Below are 21,888 nucleotides of genomic sequence, written 5' to 3' on the forward strand. Positions count from 1 at the left end.
CCCACCCCCACGGGTCCGTGCCAACCCCTCGGCCCTCTGACCTCCTGCCCCCGAGGCTGGCAAAGGGCCCCATAGGCGTGGGGGAGGGGCACTGGGCCTGTGGGGCCCCCAGCCCCAGAGCGAGAGGCTGAAGCAATGACCCTAGGGCCGGGGGTTGTTCTCAAATCCCCCTAGCGAGGCAGCGGGCACCCCCCTGGCAGGGCTGCAGGAGGGGGGCTCTGCCCATCCCCAGCGGCTGGCCCCGGCCCTGACACCTGGGGATCCCCCAGCTCTGCAGCAGCCCTGGGAAGCGGGTGCAGAGCAGCTGCGCCCCCCCCCCCCCCACTCCCGGCTGGTCCCTTGTGAACCCACGGGGCCCTGGGTGCTCTGGAGCCAGGCCCCCCACCCACCCCGGGAAGCAGAGCCCTGGTCCCCTAGAAATCCCTGAGGCTCCTCCCTGGGGGAGGGGGGAGGAGGTGGGGCAGAACAGGAGAACAGCTTGGGGGAAGGGGGGCAGGGTTTGGGGGAAGGGTATTCACACGCACCCCTGGGCCACCGGGACTCACACCCGAGGGGAGCTGGTTTAAGACAGCAGCACCCGCCACCCCACTACACACCCCCCTCCACCCTCAGCAAAAGTACAGCAGGGGCCAGCTCGGGGGTGAAGGGCACAGACAGGGCTGGGGGAGCAGGAGCTGCGTGGGGAGGGACACTGACAGGGCTGGGGGGAGCAGGAGATGCGTGGGGAGGGACACTGGCAGAGCTGGGAGGCAAGGGCTGGAGTGACAGGGACTGGGGGTGGGAGTGAGGGGCACAGGCAGGGTTGGGGGGAGCCCAGGGCTGGGGAGACAGGGGCTGCGGGTGGGGAGTGAGGGGCAGTGGCAGGGCTGGGGGGGGCGGGGGGGGAAGGTACAAGCTCAGCAGCTCCCAGCCCTGGCGTGAGAAGAGGCTGTGCAGGGAAGCAGCCGCTGGAGCCGACGTTCCCTGGGGTGGGGCGAGGGAGCAGCGCCGTGGGGCCAAAGCTCAGAGATGGGGCCTGGCCGGAGCCGGAGCGACGGCTGCGCCCAGCGTTGGGTAACCGCCCCGGCGGTGCCAGTCCCCCCCCCCCCCAGCCCGGTGGAGCCACCCCAGCCCATTGCTAGGCAGGGTCAGCTGTGCGGAGCCAGACCCACAAGCCCCTGTATGGAGCCAGCCGCACCCAAAGGCTCCGGCCCTGGGGGCGGCTGCGACAGCAACTTCCACTTGCCCGGAGGCCCAGTTAGGAGGGGAGGGAAATGTGCAGGGCCAGCTCCACCCAGCATTATAAATAGCCCAGGGCCTCAGGCACCGCCTGCTTCCTGGAAAACGGGGGGGGGGGGGGGGGAGACAGCCACAGCCCCTTGGGTGCGCACCACCCGCCCACCCCAGGAGGGCCTAGTCAGAGCAGAGCCACCCCCCTCCCCAGAGCAACTGCAGCCACTGCTGGGGGGGGGGGGTTGTTGTGCTGAGTAGAACAGGGCCGCTCTATCCCACCCCACAGCGCTGCAGGGACACAGAGCCTGCACCAGTAGCCAGGGTGACCCTCTGCTCTGATGGCCCGAGGCAGGGCGGGGGCTGATTGCGTGAGGACTGGGGCCAACTGCAGGGGCTGGGCGGTGCCCCATAGATCCAAGGTAACCCCGCTGCAGCAGGTGAGATCCTGGGTCAGGGAGTTCCCCCGGCTCGCCCTTCCCTCCACTCCGGCTTAGCTGTTTCCTCTTCTGCCACAGACCCTGGGCACCCGGTTTGGGAGCCAGGGTGACTGACATTTGCAGCCAGGACAACAGGCCAGGGGGGACTTTTACTAGGTTACCCCAACCAGCCAGGCCTTGCACTGGCAGCCAGCCCCCCCCCCCCCCCCAGCCCCTGCCACCACTCAGCAGCAGGCTGGGGAGGAGTGAACACGCGCTGGCCTCACTGCAGGGGTGACATGGATAAAGTGGGACTAAAATAAGGCACAAGCCCCCTCCCCCCCCACCAGGACGCACCCTGGCCCCCTCAGAGCTCACTTGGGTGTGACAGGGTTTCAGCTCCAGGGTGGGGGGCATCCGCCACTGGGGGAGGGGGGAGCACAAGGAAGCCTGGGGCGAGTTCTGCTTCCCCCACAGCCCCTGTACAGGTCAGGCCCCCCCCAGCCTTGGCTTAATGACACGCTCAGGAAAAGGATCAGGGCAGGGCTGGCTGTGCTGTTGGTTCCATCCTCCACCCCTACCCCCATGCTCCCATTCATGGGGGGGGGGGGGGCGCTGATCTGAAGCCAGCAGACACGGGACTGGCACGGGCCAGGGACTTGGCCACTCCCTGACAAGAGGCAAGCAGCAGCACAGCGCCAATGGCCAGGCTCACGTGCCGCCGGCTCCCTGCAGCGCAGCACCCAGGGGCCCAGGGCCAGCCTCCTGTGCCCAGCAATAAGACGCACAGGAGCCAGGGCTGGAAAACAAATACTTTATGGACAGTCACGTGTTCACAGCCTGAAGGCGGAGGGAGTTTCTCTCAGAGAGGAAATGGCCCAGGGCCAGACAGACACACCGGGTGGAATCCCACCGTGACCCCCTCCGCCCCCGGATTCAGGACGACTCAGGGGGAACCGAGCGTGGGTCCTCCCCCCCACCCAGGCCACGCCAGCAGCAGGCGGGACAGCCCAGGCAAGAGGCGATCAGGAGGAAAGCCACAAACGCAGCCCACGGGCTTCCCTCCCCACCCCGCCTCACACACAGCAGCTTCAGCAGCAGAACACACCGGAAAACGGGAGCCGGGTCGGACAGAGCGCTTGCCCACACCCCGCCGGGCTGCAGCCGTTAACCTCCCTCCCCGCCCACCCTAGAGCCTCAGTCACAGCCTGAGTTAGGGACTGGGGAGCCCCAGGAAGGGGCCAGTAGCTGACCGGATTGAGACAGATGTACTGAGCTCTCCCACCACCGCACGCTGATGGAGGATGACAGGGCCCCGCTGGGTGGGGGTGGGGGTGTGTGTGTGTGTGTGGGGGGGGGGGGTACTGCCTGTGGGGGACCCCCCCACACATGACGCTGGAATGGATCCGCCGGTGATACTCAATTAGCTGTGCCCACGGGCCGATGGGAGAATTTTAGGACACGAGGCAGCTGCCTGTAAAGGACGTTGATCTGCAAGGGAAGCAGTAGCCCTCTGTCTAAGCAAGCCTACGTCAGCCTCCCTCCGCGGCGTGGGAGAGGGGACGCCGGCGCTCTCCAGCAAGCGGTGCAGAGCGCGGGTGGCGGGGGGGGTCAGGGCAAGGCAGACGGCCCAGCGAAGATGCTCGTCCGTGAAGCGACGGGGGAACTGGGTTGTTCACAGTGTTCGTGGGGGGACACCCAGATTCGCAGAGGGAGGACTCTCCCCTGGATGGCTAGATCTACTGAAACCACATGGCACCTGGAGCCCAGAAATCACCACGGCCAACTTCTCTGAGTTTTGCCGAGACAGCCGAGTGCGGGAGCCTTCCCGTGGCTACTTGGAAAACTCCCTCCCTCTGTTGACTGTTCAGGGCATGAACAAAACAAATCTGCTGCAATGTGAACTCTCTCAAAGCACAGTGGAAAATTTGTGGCCAGGCGGTTTAGGAATTCTGGCGTTGTCGTCGTCAAACTTCCACCTGGAGCAACACCACACAAGGTGGAAACACGCAACGGCTCGCCAAGCTGCCCTGAAAGCCACCTGCTCTTTCCCCAAACAGATCCCCAACACGGCAGGCAGGGCCTTGGAGCAGAGAAAGCAGCCAGTAACGGGAGGGGACATCCTACAGAAAATTCCACAACACACAATCCACGTGGGGCGTGTGGGCTGGGAGAAAGTCTATTAGTCCTTTCCGAAGCACGTAAAACCTCTCACACCTTACGCCACCATGCGGCAACAGGCCTGCACAGTTCCCTGATCTCATCACAATCCAGGCGACGCTCAGCGTTACAAACCCACGGGGAACACACGTGGCTCAGAACACGGAACGGTTTGCAACAGAGCGTTGACTTAATGAGCTTTGAAAGCGAAGGGAGAGGCTGCTTCCCCGTTTGGTTGGAGGAATCGACGTTTAACAGGGCGCCGGGCAGCGCTTGGTTGGTTTAGTCTTTGCTGTGGTGGTTCTACTGCACCCCTTGGTTTACTTCAAGTCCCCAGATGATTTACTGTTCAGGACAGTCTGGTGAATTTAACATACCAAAGGAGAGCAAAGTCCTTCTTCCCCGCCATGGAGGGGCGTGTCGGTAACAGAACCGTTGAGACTTTCTGCAGAGCTAACGCTTTCTTCTTTCCGCAAAAGCCTTTTACTTTTCCCAAAACCACGGTCTCCTCCAGCGCGCACATCTAACAGGATTCGGCACAAAAACGCTTCCTTGAAAGCGTCGCCGTCACAAACTCCGGCAAACAGCCGGCGCCGGGCAGCGTCCCAGGAATGGCTTCATACGTCCACGGCAAGAGACGTGGGTGTGTCTGTCCACATGGCTTTCCGACGGTAAAAAATGCCTTCATGCCGCCGTGGAATCAGACGGGAGAACCTGCCTCCTGTGGTTCACAACGTTGTCTTAGTTTTTACCTCTGGCAACAAATCCTCGGGCACTTCTAGCGGCTGCTCCTTTGCGAATGCGCCAGCTGGGAAAGGCCTTTCCTTCGCACGAGCGCCTGCGATCTCCGTTCTGCCTTTCCCTGCACCGTTGCTGTCACGAGAACGACATGTGAAGCCCAATACGGAGACTTCAGGCTTTCGGTTTTGCCACCTCTCGCAAGCCGGCCCGGAGGACAGGCCGCGGCAAAGGGACTTGGATTCCTCACCCCGACGACCTTGCAGACGGAGACGGAAGTTTGGCACACGCAACCCAAAGGTTTTGGGGTAAACACGAGGCGGCCCAGCACAGAGAAATCCCGCTGGCCGGTCTGGGTTGAAAGCTCCGGTTCCACCGCGGCCGAGGCGACGTTTAGTCCCCGACGAGAACACGGGCCATGCCTGTGCTCACTCACAGCCGATGCTGCTATGGCAGGGAGAGGCAGCACCGCACAGCCTCCCCAAGGACATGCTCACATTTTAGAGGGCGAGCTGGTGGGCTGCCTATTGAGTATCACTGGCTCAGCAGTTTCCACGCGGGTGGCGCCGTGGTTTGGGCCTTTGCTCAGCCACCGTGCTGAGCTCTTGTTGGGGGCCGGGGTGGGCTGCAGGCAGAGCGGAGGCGAGAGGGGCGGCGAAGGGGCGCAGCAATACACCAAGGGGGCCGCGACGGACATAAGCAGATGGGGTCTGGGCTGCACTGCTACGCCCCCAGCGCCATTTCAAATCCAACCCGGCAGCCGTGGGCCGGAGTCCCTAGACGACTCGCACTGTCCAAGCCGGGCCAACATGTGCCGCTTTCAGCCTGAGGCGGAGCCACCAGAGACCGGAGCCCCAAAGGAGCCAGACACGAGCCCAGGGGGGTTAGGAGCCCAGACACAACCGGCTTTCAGGCCTTGGGAGCTTGTTGCTTTGGCAAACATCAGACCCGTGGTGTCTTCCCGTCGCTTGAGTGTCGCCATGGAGACGGGCCTGGGCCAGCCAAGGCCGGGGGGGCGAGCAGCGGGCACTTGACGGAAGCCGCCGTGGCTGCGTACAATGGCAGGGGGCCCTTTGCCACGTGGCCCCAGGGGCGGGGGGGGCGGCGCGGGCGCACGGCTTGGGAAGCAGGGCTCAGCGCGCGAGGCGTGTGGTCCTGGGACGAGAAGAGAAAGTGCTTCGGCCCCGAGGGGCGCCGACTGGCCACGGTCCAGTGCTGGGAAGGGAAGAGAGAGAGTCAGTGACCCGGGTGTGAGGGGCGTGGGCACGGGTCCCCACCAGGGGGAGGTGCCTGGACGGGCCCTCTCTGCCCCCAGCACCCCACTGCCGGAGCCCGCCGCACAACCAGCCCCGCAGGAGGCCCCGGCCGGCCCCCTCCTGTCCCCGGCTTACTTGCGACAGGCGACCTCAGCAGCTGCAGGGCGGCTTGCTCTGTGCTTGGGCCCCCGCGGGGCTGCTTCAGGTGGCGCTAGGGAGGTGTCACCGTACTGGATCCCGGAGCCCATCCTCTCGGGGTCCAGCTCACCTAGGCCGACCAGAGCAGCGCTGAGGCAGGGGGAAGCACAACACACACACAACCCCCCCCCCCCGGCTGCAGGGGGGCAGGAGAGGAGTCCCCCAGACTCTTCTTGGAGGGGCAGGGCCAGCTGGGGGTGTCCCAGCTCAGCCAGGCACCCCTGGGCTCAGTCCCCTCCTCCCAGACTCCAGCGGAGCCGTGGGGCAGGAGCAAACCCTGCTGGAAAGTCCGGCGACCCCATGGCAACCGGGCAGCTCAGCAGCCCGGAGAACGGGTCACACGCCCACCTCCTGCCCCTGGGGTATTTCAGCGAGAGCCTGGGGCCGTCTCAGGCAGGGCCTGGCACAAGCAGGGCGGGGGGGGGGCATCTCAGGCAGGGCCCGTGCAGCGCCCCACACAAGGGGGGGGGTGTCCCAGGCTGGGCCCGTGCAGCGCCCCGCACAAGGGGGGAGGGGTCCCAGGCCGGGCCCGGGGGTGTCCCAGGCTGGGCCCGTGCAGCGCCCCGCACAAGGGGGGAGGGGTCCCAGGCCGGGCCCGGGCAGCGCCCCGCACAAGGGGGGGGGGGGGGGGGGGGGGGGGAGTCCCAGGCCGGGCCCGTGCAGCGCCCCGCACAAGGGGGGGGGGTCCCAGGCCGGGCCCGTGCAGCGCCCCGCACAAGGGGGGGGTCCCAGGCAGGGCCCGTGCAGCGCCCCGCACAAGGGGGGGGGGTCCCAGGCAGGGCCCGTGCAGCGCCCCGCACAAGGGGGGGGGTCCCAGGCAGGGCCCGTGCAGCGCCCCACACAAGGGGGGAGGGGGTCCCAGGCCGGGCCCGTGCAGCGCCCCGCACAAGGGGGGGGGGTCCCAGGCAGGGCCCGTGCAGCGCCCCGCACAAGGGGGGGGGGTCCCAGGCCGGGCCCGTGCAGCGCCCCGCACAAGGGGGGGGGGGTCCCAGGCCGGGCCCGTGCAGCGCCCCGCACAAGGGGGGGGGTCCCAGGCCGGGCCCGTGCAGCGCCCCGCACAAGGGGGGGGGGTCCCAGGCCGGGCCCGTGCAGCGCCCCGCACAAGGGGGGGGGGTCCCAGGCCGGGCCCGTGCAGCGCCCCGCACAAGGGGGGGGGGTCCCAGGCAGGGCCCGTGCAGCGCCCCGCACAAGGGGGGGGTCCCAGGCCGGGCCCGTGCAGCGCCCCGCACAAGGGGGGGGGTCCCAGGCAGGGCCCGTGCAGCGCCCCGCGCGGGGGGGGGTCCCAGGCAGGGCCCGTGCAGCGCCCCGCACAAGGGGGGGGGTCCCAGGCAGGGCCCGTGCAGCGCCCCGCACAAGGGGGGGGTCCCAGGCAGGGCCCGTGCAGCGCCCCGCACAAGGGGGGAGGGGGTCCCAGGCAGGGCCCGTTGCAGCGCCCCGCACAAGGGGGGAGGGGTCCCAGGCAGGGCCCGTGCAGCGCCCCGCACAAGGGGGGAGGGGTCCCAGGCAGGGCCCGTGCAGCGCCCCGCACAAGGGGGGGGTCCCAGGCAGGGCCCGTGCAGCGCCCCGCACAAGGGGGGGGTCCCAGGCAGGGCCCGTGCAGCGCCCCGCACAAGGGGGGGGTCCCAGGCAGGGCCCGTGCAGCGCCCCGCACAAGGGGGGAGGGGTCCCAGGCAGGGCCCGTGCAGCGCCCCGCACAAGGGGGGGGTCCCAGGCAGGGCCCGTGCAGCGCCCCGCACAAGGGGGGGGTCCCAGGCAGGGCCCGTGCAGCGCCCCGCACAAGGGGGGAGGGGTCCCAGGCAGGGCCCGTGCAGCGCCCCGCACAAGGGGGGAGGGGTCCCAGGCAGGGCCCGTGCAGCGCCCCGCACAAGGGGGGGGTCCCAGGCAGGGCCCGTGCAGCGCCCCGCACAAGGGGGGGGGTCCCAGGCAGGGCCCGTGCAGCGCCCCGCACAAGGGGGGGGGGTCCCAGGCAGGGCCCGTGCAGCGCCCCGCACAAGGGGGGGTCCCAGGCAGGGCCCGTGCAGCGCCCCGCACAAGGGGGGGGTCCCAGGCCGGGCCCGTGCAGCGCCCCGCACAAGGGGGGGGTCCCAGGCAGGGCCCGTGCAGCGCCCCGCACAAGGGGGGGGTCCCAGGCAGGGCCCGTGCAGCGCCCCACACAAGGGGGGGGGTCCCCAGGCCGGGCCCGTGCAGCGCCCCGCACAAGGGGGGGGGTCCCAGGCAGGGCCCGTGCAGCGCCCCGCACAAGGGGGGGGTCCCAGGCAGGGCCTGTGCAGCGCCCCGCACAAGGGGGGGGTCCCAGGCAGGGCCTGTGCAGCGCCCCACACAAGGGGTGGGGGGTCCCAGGCAGGGCCCGTGCAGCGCCCCGCACAAGGGGGGAGGGGTCCCAGGCAGGGCCCGTGCAGCGCCCCACACAAGGGGGGGGGTGAGTCCCAGGCAGGGCCACGCATGGGCCGGTCGCAGCGAAGGCTGCTCAATAACGTGCCCATCACTCAGCGTTACAGACGAGTTCCCCTCCTGGCCGAGGCTGGAGGTTCAGGCTCCGCAGCAGCCTCGCCCGCCCACGGGCCCCGCTCTGCCCCTACCGGACTCGATTTTGTTCAGGATGTTCCTTGCACATTTTAGAAACGCTTCCTCCACGTTCTCCCCGGTCAGCGCGCTGGTCTCCAGGAACATGAGCTCTGCCGGGGCGAGAGCAGCAGCAGGTAACCAGCGCGCAGCGCCCGGCTGGGGAACTCCTCCCCGCCCACGGCCCGTTGGCTCAGCTTACGCCCCGGGCAGCGCCTGGCACCCGCAGAACGAGGCCCAGCCCCACCCGGAGCGTCCACTCCAGCCATGTGGGACACAGGGTAAGCGCCCCCTGGTGGCCACCCAGTGTCACTGGCTGCCCACAGCTCCACAGGGCAGGGGGTCAGCAAGCAGCCCCCTCCCACCCCCAACAGCGACCAAGCAGCCTCCCCACGCCAGAGAGGGGGAAGGAGGCAGGAGGGATCGCTCAGGAGTCCTTTGGGGCCTTTAACTCTGGCCTGGCAAGGATGGCAGAGTTACCAACCTCGGGGCAGATGCCAGCTCGCCCCACCGGCACCACCTCTGGGCCCTGAGAGCGCCCCGTGCCCCTAGCACCACCCAAACCCCTGCCCCTCAGCATCCCCTAGCGGAGCCAGCCCTGCCTGCCTAGGGAGAGCATCCCCTCCTGAGGCCCCCTGCCCCACTCCCTGCCCCCCAGCACCCCCTAGCACCACCCTGGGGCCAGCCCTGCCTGCCAGGGGAGGGCCCCACCCCCCCGTCCATAGCTCTCTACCTTGCTGGACCCAGCTCGGCTGTGGGGGGACTGCAGGATGCTCACGCACCCCCCCCGCCCCGGGCTCACGGGGAAGCAGGCCAGCTCTGACAAGGGCACATCCATGAGGAACCCCCCCCACCACGGAGAGGGCCCACCAGGACCAGGCCAACGAGCCCCCAGCGCCCCCCCGGTACCGTTCTCTTGCGCGAAGCGGGAGGCTTCCAGGAAGGTCACTTCCCGGTCAGCATCCAGGTCCCTCTTGTTCCCGCTGAGGATGATGACGATGTTGGGGCTGGCGAGCGTCCGGGCGTCCGTCAGCCAGTTGGTCAGCGCGTTGTAGGTCTCCCGGCTGGAACACAGGGGCCGGGGGCAGCCACTTCTCGTCAATCCCAGAGCAGGTGCTCGCCCCCCACTCAGCCCCACGTGCAGATGCCCCACCCGGAACGGGGGCTTGTTCTGGCTCCATGGCTTTAAGCTAGTGCTACCGAACCCCCGGCCAGGGAGCCCTGGACACCCCCACAGCCCGGCCCCGCCTGCGGGAGCTGCCCAGGCACCTACCTGGTGATGTCGTACACCAGCAGGGCCCCGGCAGCGCCGCGGTAGTAACTTCTGGTCACCGACCTAGAGAGAAAGGAGACACACTCAGCCGGCGCCGGGGACGGAGCCCTTCCATGGGCTCTCAAGCCCCAGAGCTCGGACGTCCCAGCCCGCCAGGCCAGTGACCCCGTCCCCACGGCGAAGAGGGGTGCTGGGGGCCAGCCGGAGAACAGGAGGGAGGGTCTGGAGCCACCTCAGAACGGCGAGGTGGGCTCCTCGTGGACGCTGGCCCACCTGCCACCAGGCTGAGACGGGCACTCGCCAATGGGAAGGGCACCCCAAGGGGCATCCCTTTGCCCCTGGGGCCGGAGCCGGCAGCGCCCATGTGCCATGTGCCCAGCAGCAGGGCCGCCCATGTGCTGAGTGCCCGGGGCCGGTGCCGCCCCTGTGCTGGCACCGCCCATACGCCGCACACCCAGGGCCAGGGCCAGCACAGACCTCGTGCCGTGCACCCCGGGGTGGGGCCGGTGCTGCTAATGCGCCCAGGGACTGGCTCCGCCCATGCGCCGCGCGCCTGGGGGCGGGGCCGGCTCCATCACTTGGCAGGCGCACAGAAATGGCCCGGCGGGCACCACGTTGGGGACCACGGATGTAAGCTCTGCAGGGGAGGGGCTAGATAGAACGGGGGTCCCCCATCTCGGTGGGGCCTTTAAGTGCTGCCGTAATACCACAGCGGAAATGCAGGGACAGCTCCGGGGCTAGGCCCGCGTACAGCATCCCTCCTGCTTCCAGACTCAGCCCCACATAGGCCTCTCCCCGCTGGGTAGCACCGGTGCGGAGCGTTGTGCTGCGCTGGGAGCCATCCGCCATGTCCCACCCCAGAGGGGGCTACAGGGCGGGGGGAAGCGACCCCTGTTCACACCTGCTGCTCACACGGGGCTGCTGGGCCTCCCCCCCCAATATTTTAGTCAGTCTCCGGAGTGAGTCTGGAAAGGCGGCTGCCACGGGGCACGTTCCTTGGCCGTCACTCCGGATCCCCGGCAAACTCCCCCTGGCCGGAGAGGTGTTACCTGAACCGTTCCTGTCCCGCCGTGTCCCAGATCTGCAGTTTCACCGTCTTCCCCCCGACATTGACGACCTTCGACCCAAACTCCACGCCAATCGTGTGGTTGGAATCCTGCTTGACTGGAGGAGGCAGAGCGCCCAGGTCAGCGGAGGAGCCTGGGGGTCTAAGAGCGGATTCCCGAGAGCCACGGCCCAGCTGCAACCGCGGGATTCAGCCCCACGCAGCCGGGAGGGCTCAGCTGCCCACACAGAGCGGCGGGGTGCGAGGGAGGGTGTAACTTACAGGGCTTTTAGGGCTACCCGAAGGGACAATATTAGCAAGACAGATGCTCAGTACAGACCAGCTCCATAGTTCTTCTAGAGCCCCTCACTCCCCACCCACAGCTCTGCCCCACCAGCCCCGGGCTCCCCCAGCCCTGCCGGTGCCCCTCACTCCCCACCCACAGCTCCGCCCCACCAGCCCCGGGCTCCCCCAGCTCTGCCGGTGCCCCTCACTCCCCACCCACAGCCCTGCCCCACCAGCCCCTCACTCCCCCATCCCTGCCGGTGCCCCTCACTCCCCACCCACAGCTCCGCCCCACCAGCCCCAGGCTCCCCCAGCTCTGCCGGTGCCCCTCACTCCCCACCCACAGCCCCGCCCCACCAGCCCCTCACTCCCCAGCTCTGCCGGTGCCCCTCACTCCCCACCCACAGCCCCGCCCCACCAGCCCCTCACTCCCCCATCCCTGCCGGTGCCCCTCACTCCCCACCCACAGCCCCGCCCCACCAGCCCCTCACTCCCCCAGCTCTGCCGGTGCCCCTCACTCCTGACTCTCAGCTCCTGCCCCCCCAGCACTGCCAGTGCTCCTCACTCCCCATTCACAGTCCCAGCCATGGTGGGAGCGGGGGCTGCTCCCGTTCAGCCGTGGAGGACGGGGGGGGGGGGGCACTCCAGACCAGCCGAGGTGGGCAGGGAGGATGCTCCAGTTCAGCCGTGGAGGACGGGGGGGGGGGGCACTCCAGACCAGCGAGGTGGGCAGGGAGGATGCTCCAGTTCAGCCACGGCAGGCAGGGGGGACCGCTCCAGCCCAGCCAGTGGCCCTCCCGCCTGCGTCCCCTTTAATTGGTTAGCCAATCAAACGAGACTTCACACCCCTAAAGCCGACCTTTCGGGAGTTAAAGAACAGAGCGGACCCCAAATTCCATGACTGTGCGGTGGGATCTTTCCTTTGCGAGGTGCTGGGGAGTGTCTCAGGTATTAGGAAGCCACGGGATCACAACAGACGTGAGAGAAGGCTACTTACATTTACTCTCGATAAACTGATGGAGGAGACAGGACTTCCCAGTCCCCGCACTTCCTATCACAAGGAACTTGAAGAGGAAATCTGGAGAGCAAAAGCACCACACGTGTAACACTTGGGGGGCGTGTTCTGTGTAAGGGGTGACAGAAAGCAGCTTCTTAACCCTTCTTCAGGAACTTGCACTAGATGCTCCTTGCAAGTCACCGACTCTCTCTGTGCCCAGTAAAAGAGACCCTCCCCCCCCTCCTTTTGCCCATCTCAATCTTGTCTAGTTTGACGGTGAGCTCACTGAGGGAGGGGCGTGCTAGGAGCACGTGGCTTCCGCTGCGCCAGGCGCTGCACATCTCAGCCTGGTGCCTTTTGGCACCGCTGATAACTCACCGAATGGTTATTTGCACCCCCTTCTGTGTTAGCCCTTCCCCGTCTGCTCACAGCCCGGCACGGAGGCAAGCTGAAGAGATCTCCAGCAGCCACCAAGTTAGAACAGCGCAGGGGCAACCCGGCCGGCAGAGCAGAGGAAGGAGGCCCCCAGGCGTAGGGATAAGAGGCAGACCGGAAGAGCTTCGAAAGGATCTCACAAAACTAAGCGACTGGGCAGCAAAATGGCAAACGAATGTTAACGTCGATACATGCCAAGTGATCACACAACCCCAACGAGACATGGAAAACGATGGGAACTAAATTTGCGGCTACCACTCAAGAGAGAGACCTTGAGGTTCTTGTGGCTAGTTCTCTGCAAACCACTCCCATGTGCAAGAGCAGCCAAAAGAGCAAACAGCGTTCGGAATCATTAAGAAAGGGACAGAGACGGAGAGTGAGACTAGCTCATTGCCTCTGTGTAAATCCATGGGACTTCCATAGCCTGTGGCCTGCCGCATCTCTCACACAGGTATCTGGGCATTGGAAAAAGTTCAGAAGAGGGCAACAAAACTCACGAGGGGTTCGGAATGGCGGCCGCGTGAGTAGAGATTCATCCAACTTTTCAGCTTAGAAAAGCGGAGACTACGGAGGGATACAGTAGCGGTCGAGCAAATCGGAGACGGGACAGTGGGCGAGACGGACTCGGCACGTTCTAAAGCCGATCGGACGGATGGATTTCCTGGAGTGTGCCGCATCGGCCCCCTGTCCCGCAGCCGGGCACCAGACAGAACCTTGCGGCTGTCCCTTGGAATCCCATACGCTCCCTGCGGATGCCAGTTCCTTCCGGCTGCTTTGGAAGGAGCAATCCCTGGCTTGGGTTCGAACCTGTTAGCAGTGGCGTGACGTTGGCGCCTCGAGACGCCCTGCTATGGGGTGCCCCCTGCCCAGAGACAGGCCTTGTTCACAAGCACCAGCTGGGCCACGTTAGTTATGCCAGTCTGGGGACGGGGCGCCATCCGCTCCTAGTCTGGGCCCCACACCTCCGGCGCGGCGTCCTCCCGCAGGGGACGGGGAGCAAGCCACAGCGGTGGAAGCTAGCAACGCGAATCTGTACTCAGGGTCCTGGGCTGGCTTGCACGGCTCATGCCAGACCAAAGCCTGGTTTACACCCTACCCACTAGGCCACACGGTTTCTTCAAAATCCCCCCCAGACAAGCGAGAGAGGGGATCTGAAAAGCCAGCTCGCCTGCGCTGCCGGGAGAGGACCAGAGTCCTTGGCCGACATGTCCAGACCTGGCCCCCGGGCAGCCGCCCCCTGAAAGCATCAGGCCAAATGCCCAGGTGCCATTAAACTTTCACGCCTCTGGGAAGCTCATTTCAGAGGGTGTTTGGGGGGGAAAACACAGCGAACCCCACCCTCCTTGAGAGAGAAGCGCAGGGACGCAGACAGCCCCAGCACTGGGGTCTCTGGGCACCCATCTGCTGGCAGAAAAGCCTTTTCCAGATGGGGAATTGGAGGTGTAGAGCAGACGCTTGCTCAACATCACAGAGGGAGTCTCCGACACAACAGGGAACCAAGCCCGAGTCCCTCCCTCAAGTCCGGGTCTGGTCTCAGGCTGCTTGTTTACTCGGCTCAGCATACTGGATTGAGGCAGCTTCACGCCCCACTCGCGCTCTTGCACAGGAGCACGGCCACGTCAGCTCTGACCACGGCTCCCGTGGCCCACCTTGAAGGGATGTAAGAATGCCGTCGATTAACCGATTAGCAAAAGCATATCGGTGAATGCTGTAGACTACACGCATTTCCCCGCCCCCCAGTAAATTTGTTAGCAGGCTGGCCAGCAGCCTGGCTCAGTCCTGGCTTGCACCAGGTGTGGGACCTACCCCCGCTGCAGCTCTGCATTTGAAGTGTGTTAGGAGCCGGGCAGGCAGGCTGGCTCAGTTCCAGCTCGTGGTGGATCCAGAAACTCAGACTACCTCTCCGCCCCCAACAAGGGCTGCTGCCATCCTGCGCTGTTGCCTCTGTATCAGAGGCAGCACCACACGGCAATAGCCAGTCTGCAAGGGGAACTGGTTTTTAAACTGGCTCCCCTCATGGACCAGCTCCCGCCTGGCCCTCCGCGCTGCTGCCTCTGATACAGAGGCAGCATCACAGTGGCAGGGGTTCCTCAGGAATGGGGCCAGAGCACACGGATGATAGAATAGTCAAATGACTGATAAGAATTCATGAGGTGAATCGACTATTCAATTAACCGATATTTAACACCGTGGTTAGCCTGGACAGCTCGAAGGGAGGTGCAAGATGCCCCACGTGGACCAACGGTGGAACAACGTACCAGCCGTGGTCTCAACCCACCATATGTATCCACCTTTGAGCGTCTAGTCTTCTGCACAACCTGAGGGCATCGAATCCCAAACGCCCTCGCAATGCAAGCAGAAGTGTTCTCACTGGTTTCCCGGCCACGCCAGAGAGCTGGAGGCCAAGAGAGACCGCTGGGCTCCCAGAATCAGATACAGCAGCCTGGCAGGGACTGCAGTAAGTCATCTCAGCCCACCCCCTGCACTGAGGTCAGGCTAAGCAATCTAGTCTAACCCCAGGCACAGGATTTCCCCAGAGCAACACTTCCTCTCTGAACCATGGCAAATCTCTTAGCAAAACCTTGCCCCATGATGTGAAACAGCCAGCGGTGAGAACACGTCACCCTCCCTTAACTTAGCGATCCATGTAGCTCGGAGAGAAAGGCTTCCTCCGGCAAGCAAACAATCGGCCTTCAGTTAGTCAGTTCCCAGCGTTACCTCGTGTACAAGGGAAATATTTTGGATGTTCTTTCCCAGAAAGCATCAAGGGCTTTAGGTTTCCTATCGCCTAATCTTAAACCCCGGGACCAGGCCCAGGGAAGTGTGGGCACAGCAAACAGAAAACCTTTGCCACGATCAAAGGGAACTCCGTTATCTTGAAACCTTTCAGGAGCACAAAAGTACTTTCAGCCCTGGTACCTGCCTCTCGGTGGGTGTGTGTTCACCTGTGTCACGTGGCCGGGGTGCCGCACAACACACCACACAGGCAGCAGCCGGTACAGAGTAAACAGCGGGCCCAGTGAAACCAGAGACATTAAGTGCAGGGCCAGGCCCAAAGAAAACCAAGCGGAGAGAGATTTCCCCAGATCCTCCGGCGAGTTGCCAGCAAGATGATTTGAAATAAACTCCATCCTTGAACAGCCCCGCAGCGAAGGTCCGAGGGCCAAGCCTAGCCAGCTTCGTATGGTGCCAGCTGGGACAAGGTGATTGCTATACTGAAGGCGCAACGCCAGCCCAAGCCTCTGCAGGCACACAGTGACCCTGGGACCAACACACCGCACAACTGTAACTTAGACATCACCACAGCAACAGCATCGGGGCTTGGGCCGGCCCGACCGCAGCTCGCAGGCACAAATTTTGCACCTCCCATGGTGACGGAGCGACACGGACCCAACTTGGCAGCGTCGACTCGCCTTATACCTGTAGCAGTAATGCAGCCGCCCCTTCCCATCCTGCAATGGGCCAGTCTAGAGGAGCTGCATCAATTCTACAGGGCTTGGAGAGCGGTAACTAGCTGGTTTAACTTCACCCATGCCGTTCCAGCACTGCACGTTGCGTAGGGACAAGGCCCTGGGGTTTCACTTCAATGCTAGCGGCCATCTCGCTCTCTCCCTAATAGAGGCGCCCTGTGTGTTCTCATCACACGGTACACGTTCCTAATAGCGGCTTCCTCCCGTCCTACGTCCTTACATAGCCACAGTCCGTCCTCCAAATCGCCCTGCTGCAGGGGGGTTAAACTTTCCTTCCTCATGACCCAGATGAACAAAATCGCTGATGCCGCGACCCAACGTGATTCGCAAATCCCCCAGCTCTCGCCTGGCACCACCTTCTGGGGGATGGGGGTCCGCAGGGGCTCAGCTTTGCCCCAGAGGTGCCCCCTTCCCCTCCCCACTCCAACCTCCGTCCTCACCACTCCTGAGACTCCTGTTCCCTGCAGTGACACCCAATCCCAACCGCCCCCCCCAATTCCCCCCCACCTCCCACAAACTCACCTCCTGCCCCTCCTCAATGCACCCAACTGCAGGGCATGCACCCCCCCTTGCATTAATACCCCCGGACACAGCTCAGGCCCCCCCCACCTGCACCCCCCACCCCTGCAGCCCCCCGCACAGCTTGCCACTCTGTCCCCCTCACAGCTGCCCCCCCCCACCCCGGCACCCCCTAGCAAACACACAGTTCGCCCCCCCACAGTCCCCCACCTGCACCCCCCCGCACAGCTTGCCACTCTGACCGCCCCGTGCCTGCACCCTCCACACCTGCACCCTCCCCACACACACAGCTCGCCCCCCCGCACCTGCACCCCCCCACACAGCTCGCCCCCCCGCGTCTGCACCCTCCCCACACACACACAGCTCGCCCCCCCGCACCTGCACCCCCCCACACAGCTCGCCCCCCCCGCGCCTGCACCCCTCCACACACACAGCTCGCCCCCCCGCACCTGCACCCCCCCACACAGCTCGCCCCCCCGCACCTGCACCCCCCCACACAGCTCGCCCCCCCGCGTCTGCACCCCTCCACACACACAGCTCGCCCCCCCCCGCGCCTGCACCCCCCCCACACAGCTCGCCCCCCCCCGCACCTGCACCCCCCCACACAGCTCGCCCCCCCGCACCTGCACCCCCCCACACACACAGCTCGCCCCCCCCGCGTCTGCACCCCCCCACACACAGCTCGCCCCCCCCGCGTCTGCACCCCCCCACACACAGCTCGCCTGCACCCCCCCCACACACACAGCTCGCCCCCCCCGCACCTGCAACCCCCCCCACATCTCGCCCCCCCCGCGCCTGCACCCCCCCCAGCTCGCCCCCCCCGCGCGGCCCTCACCGTAGCTCTCGGACATGCTGGCGCCGGCGCGGGGCAGGGGCCGAGGCGCGCGGCGGGATATGGCGGCCCCCAGGATCCACCAATATGGCAGCGCCCGGAGACCCGGCCGGGGGAGGCGCTTCCGGGTCCGTGCGCGGCCACGCCAGCGTGCGCGTGACGTCAGACAGGGGCGGGGGGCGGGGCTTAGAGGAAAGGCTGGTGGTGGGCGGTGAAAGGGGCGGGGCTCGGAGCCGGGACCCCTGGGTGCTGTCCCTGGCTCTGCGAGGGGAGTGGGGGCTAGTGGTTAGAGCAGAGGGGCTGGGGGCCGGGACCCCTGGGTGCTGTCCCTGGCTCTGCGAGGGGAGTGGGGGCCAGTGGTTAGAGCAGAGGGGCTGGGGGCCGGGACTCCCGGGTTCCCTCCCTGGCTCTAGGAGGGGAGTGGGGGTCAGTGGTTAGAGCAGAGGGGCTGGGGGCCGGGACTCCCGGGTTCCCTCCCTGGCTCTAGGAGGGGAGTGGGGGCCAGTGGTTAGAGCAGAGGGGCTGGGGGCCGGGACTCCCGGGTTCCCTCCCTGGCTCTAGGAGGGGAGTGGGGGCCAGTGGTTAGAGCAGAGGGGCTGGGGGCCGGGACTCCCGGGTTCCCTCCCTGGCTCTAGGAGGGGAGTGGGGGCCAGTGGTTAGAGCAGAGGGGCTGGGGGCCAGGACTCCTGGGTTCCCTCCCTGGCTCTGGGAGGGGAGTGGGGGCTAGTGGTTAGAGCAGCTGGCGGTCACACACAGTGTTCAGAGCAGTGCGTGTAGCCTTTTCCCCACAGGCTGGTCCTGTAACATCTGCATCCTCCCCCTACAGCCCTTGTCAATAACCCGTGGTGGGTGACTGGGTGCAGCCCCTAGAAAGGCCTGGGACAGACTCTCCCAGACCAGGCCAGAACAATTGTGAACCGGGCCACCCTGAGGCGAGATGGATCTACACGTGAAATTGCTTTGCTGGGGGGGGATCACCTCCCTTCCCCGGGCTGTGCCCCACACCAGTCCTGAGCAAGCCCTGCTGTGCCAAGAGGGGAACAAGGAATTAAACCCACTTCCATTTTGTCCAGCTTTCTCTGTAATCCCAGCATGGGGCGCCTCTCACAGGCCTGGCATTTCCACAGAACCTCCCAGGTCCCCACATCAGTCCACGCCAAGAATGAGGGGGAACCCGTTGCATACCAGAGGGGGAAACTGAGGCACAGAACAACAGCAAGAACTGAGTCTGTGGGGAGGGAGGGGGGGGATTGGCACGGATAGCAGAATTAGAACCCAGGACTTCCCTGGCTGCTCGCAGACTCTCTCTCTAGCCAGCTCCTCTGAGTGTAGCAACAAGAGTTTGCCCTGCTGGGCACTGAGATGCAGCCACCTCTGGGGCGGAGCGGCTGTGCGCGCAGGAATCTCTCAGACAGCAGGGACACGTGGCCATCTGAGCCGCAGGAGCTGTGTGACAGCTGCACAGGAACACTGAACCGAACTGTGCAGCTAGCGCTGAGATGCGCTCACCTCTGGGGTGGGGCGTGGGGGGACCGTCGCGTTGCCCCATCAAGAGATATTTCCATGGGAAGGTGTAAACCTGCAGTGAGGCTCCTGCAAAGCAGAGACTGGCACAGAGGCAGGAGTAACTCAGCGTGAGAGAGGCCTTTCCGCCAGGACACTAACCCTGGAAGGGGAGTGTGGGCGAGTGGTTAGAGCAGGAACGCTGCGAGCCAGGACTCCTGGGTTCCTTGGCTTCTGTGCCATGGGGCTAAGGATGCGGCGGCTGGCACGTGTCTAGGAGAAGCAGCCACCTCGATCGGGCCCTTGGCATGAAGGGCCAGGCAGGGGGAGCACAAGGAAGGTCCATCTCCCCCTGCTGCTGCCTTGGTGCAGCCCAATGGTGTGGGCGCGGTCTCTGCCCCAGGTCAGAGGAGCCTCCCGGGTCTCACCAGGGCCCTGTACCCCCCACCCATCTGTGTACTTGCTGGGAAGGGCGGGGGGGTGCACTAGCTGCAAAGGGACCGCCGGGCTGGTTCTCCCTGGACACCCCACCTGCCTTCCCCCGCCCCGCCCGGGTGGGACAGGGAATGCTGCACCCTGAGAGTCCAGTGGGCCTAGTGGGCAGAGCAGAACTCCTGGGCTCTCTCCCCTCCAGCCCCAGGCAGATGCTCTGATCTGGGGAACCTCCTGACTCAGGATCCAGGCTGGAAAATCTGCCCCCCCCCAGCAGTGTTCCCAACAGGACCCTAGTCAGCAACCCCTCCCCGCCTGGGGCTAATGGCTCCAAGGAGCCTTGGGGAGCAGAGCCCCCCCCCCCAACAGAAGCCTGGCTCAGCGAAGCCATGAGGAACTTAGCAGAGGGCGGGTCCAGCCAGAGCCCCCTCCAAGAGAGACCAGCTTAGCCCCAAGCTAGGGAAGAACCCAGGACTCCTGGCTCTAACCACTAGCCCCCACTCTCCTCCCTGAGCCAGGAGAGAACCTAGGAGTCCCGATTCCCTTCTGCCCTGGCACTGCATGGGCCGGGTGCTGGGAACCCCCAGCTCAGGCCCCTTCCCTTATCCACAGGCCCCAACAAGCCCTGCCCCGCGGGGAGGCGCAGGACCGCTGGGCGCGGCAGGTAGCAGCAGCTGTACCATGGACTCCCTGTACCTGCCAAGCAAACACGCCCTCCCTGTGCCAAGGGGGGGCAGCCACACCCCTGCCAGCCAGTTCCTGGAACAGCCTGGGGGGAGGCAGGGCTGGGCCCGGGCCAGGGGGGAAATGGGGGTTGAAGGGATCCACCCATATGGCTCCCTGCAGTCCAGGAAATCGAAGCCAGCGGGCATCTGGTAGACGGGGGGTGGGAGCCAGGACTCCTGGGTTCTCTCCCCGGCTCTGGGAGGGGAGTGAGGGCCAGTGGGGAGAGCAGGGGCTGCTGGGAGCCAGCTGCTTTGCTTTCCCCATAGTTGATGCTGGTTAAGGGGCTGGGGTCAGACCCGCAGCGGGTGGCCTTTGGCAGCGTTCCAGTTCGATCCTGGCCCCGCGCCAAGCCAGGCAGGGTTTTTCCAGCCTCGTGGCCCGGATTCCTGTTTTCCGAAAAGCAACTGGGGTTTGCCCCACGGAATCCAAGCTTCCCAGTTCCAGGAAAGGCTCCTGAGCCCCTAGAGCCATGGGGGGCGCTGAGCAAGGGGGCAGAGACAGGGCGGAGTACCGTGGGGGTATAAAGTCCCGGAAAATCTATCCACAGGGGAATTTTCCGTGGGGGATTCCCTGCTTCCGAGTTCCCCGCCCCCTGTGAGGCGGATCATTATGTGCCACAGCCCGAACTTGTAACAAGATGCAGCCAGCTCTGGGGTGGGGCACGGTGGGCAGCACCCAGCTCCCAGCAGCCCCCCCTCCCGGAGATCACAGCCCCCACATGCTACCTCTCTCCTCTTTGGGATGCCCCTTTGCCCAGGCGTTGGAGCAGCCCTGGTAGAGGGATGCAGCCAGCTCTGGGGTGGGGCACATCGGGCAGCACACGGCTTCCTTCAGAGATTCCCCCCGCCACTCCTACATCAATCCCTGACCTTGGGACGAGAGGCCCCAGCACCCAGACTCTGGGGCACCCCACAGGCAGATCTGGGGCTGTGGGCTCAGCTTCCCCTGTTGACAGGGCGAGCTGGGGCCACTGATAAGAGCAGAGCCAGCTACAACTTCCAGCAGGGACCACGGTGGGGGAAGGACAATAAAAGCCCCCCCCCCCCTCCCAGGGAGCCATCTCTTCCCTCCCAGAGCCAGGAGAGAACTCAGGAGTCCTGCCCTGCCCCCTGCTCTAACCACTAGACCTGGCCCTCCTCCCCGAGGGGATGCTGGCAGTAGGTGGGCACTGACATAGTCCCACTGGATCTCTGGAATGCTGGTGCCAGCTGGCTGGTCCTGCTGAGCCTGGCACTGGGTCCTGGGGCCCCCCCAGCTGTGGGCTCACGCGACTAGAAGTGAGCTGAGAGAAGGGATCTGGCCGGGGTGAGACTAGCAGACTGGGCGTCAGGTTTCCTGGGTTCTCTCCCCCGCTCTGGGAGGGCAGTGGGGGCTAGTGGTTAGAGTGGAGGGGCTGGACGCCAGGATTCCTGTGTTCTCCCCCCAGCTCTGGTTTGGCAGTGGGAGCTAGTGGTTACAGTGGGGGCGGGGAGGCTGGGAGCCAGGAGGCTCTCCCCCCCACCCTGGATAATACAAAAGCCAGGGGCAATGCCCTTTCTACCCGGGCACCCGCCCTGGGCAAACACAGGCAGCTGCCGGCTCTAACCTGCAGGGACGCCGGGGGGGGGGAGCCCAGAACCACAGCACCCCCAGCTCTTGGCAAACCTTGGACCCGAGCCAGTGAAGGCCACAGTGGTCACGCATCTGGCGCTGGGTGGGGTGGGGCTGAGGCTCTGTGGTCTGCTTGGGGGGCTCGCCCGGCCTGTGTAGCAGGTGCTGCATGCGGAGGTCTGGGCAGCGCCCCGCTCACGGGGGCCACTGGGCTTGGGGGAGCAGCTTGCACCCCATCC

At 65.7% G+C, this 21,888-nt stretch overlaps 1 protein-coding gene across 1 annotated transcript; it reads right to left on the reverse strand.

Moving 5' to 3' along the window:
* Positions 1 to 5,229: 5,229 nt before the first annotated feature.
* Positions 5,230 to 17,558, reverse strand: RAB4B (RAB4B, member RAS oncogene family). The gene is made up of 8 exons (XM_075915546.1): positions 17,402 to 17,558; positions 12,143 to 12,223; positions 10,865 to 10,979; positions 9,816 to 9,878; positions 9,452 to 9,606; positions 8,560 to 8,655; positions 5,918 to 6,050; positions 5,230 to 5,741 (listed from the first exon to the last, which is right to left on the reverse strand). The coding sequence occupies exons 1-8, from the start codon at positions 17,415 to 17,417 to the stop codon at positions 5,660 to 5,662; spliced, it is 741 nt and encodes a 246-aa protein (XP_075771661.1). The 5' UTR covers positions 17,418 to 17,558; the 3' UTR covers positions 5,230 to 5,659.
* Positions 17,559 to 21,888: the final 4,330 nt, after the last annotated feature.

This window comes from Pelodiscus sinensis, unplaced genomic scaffold (assembly GCF_049634645.1).
Source record: "Pelodiscus sinensis isolate JC-2024 unplaced genomic scaffold, ASM4963464v1 ctg34, whole genome shotgun sequence".
NCBI lineage: Eukaryota > Metazoa > Chordata > Testudines > Trionychidae > Pelodiscus > Pelodiscus sinensis.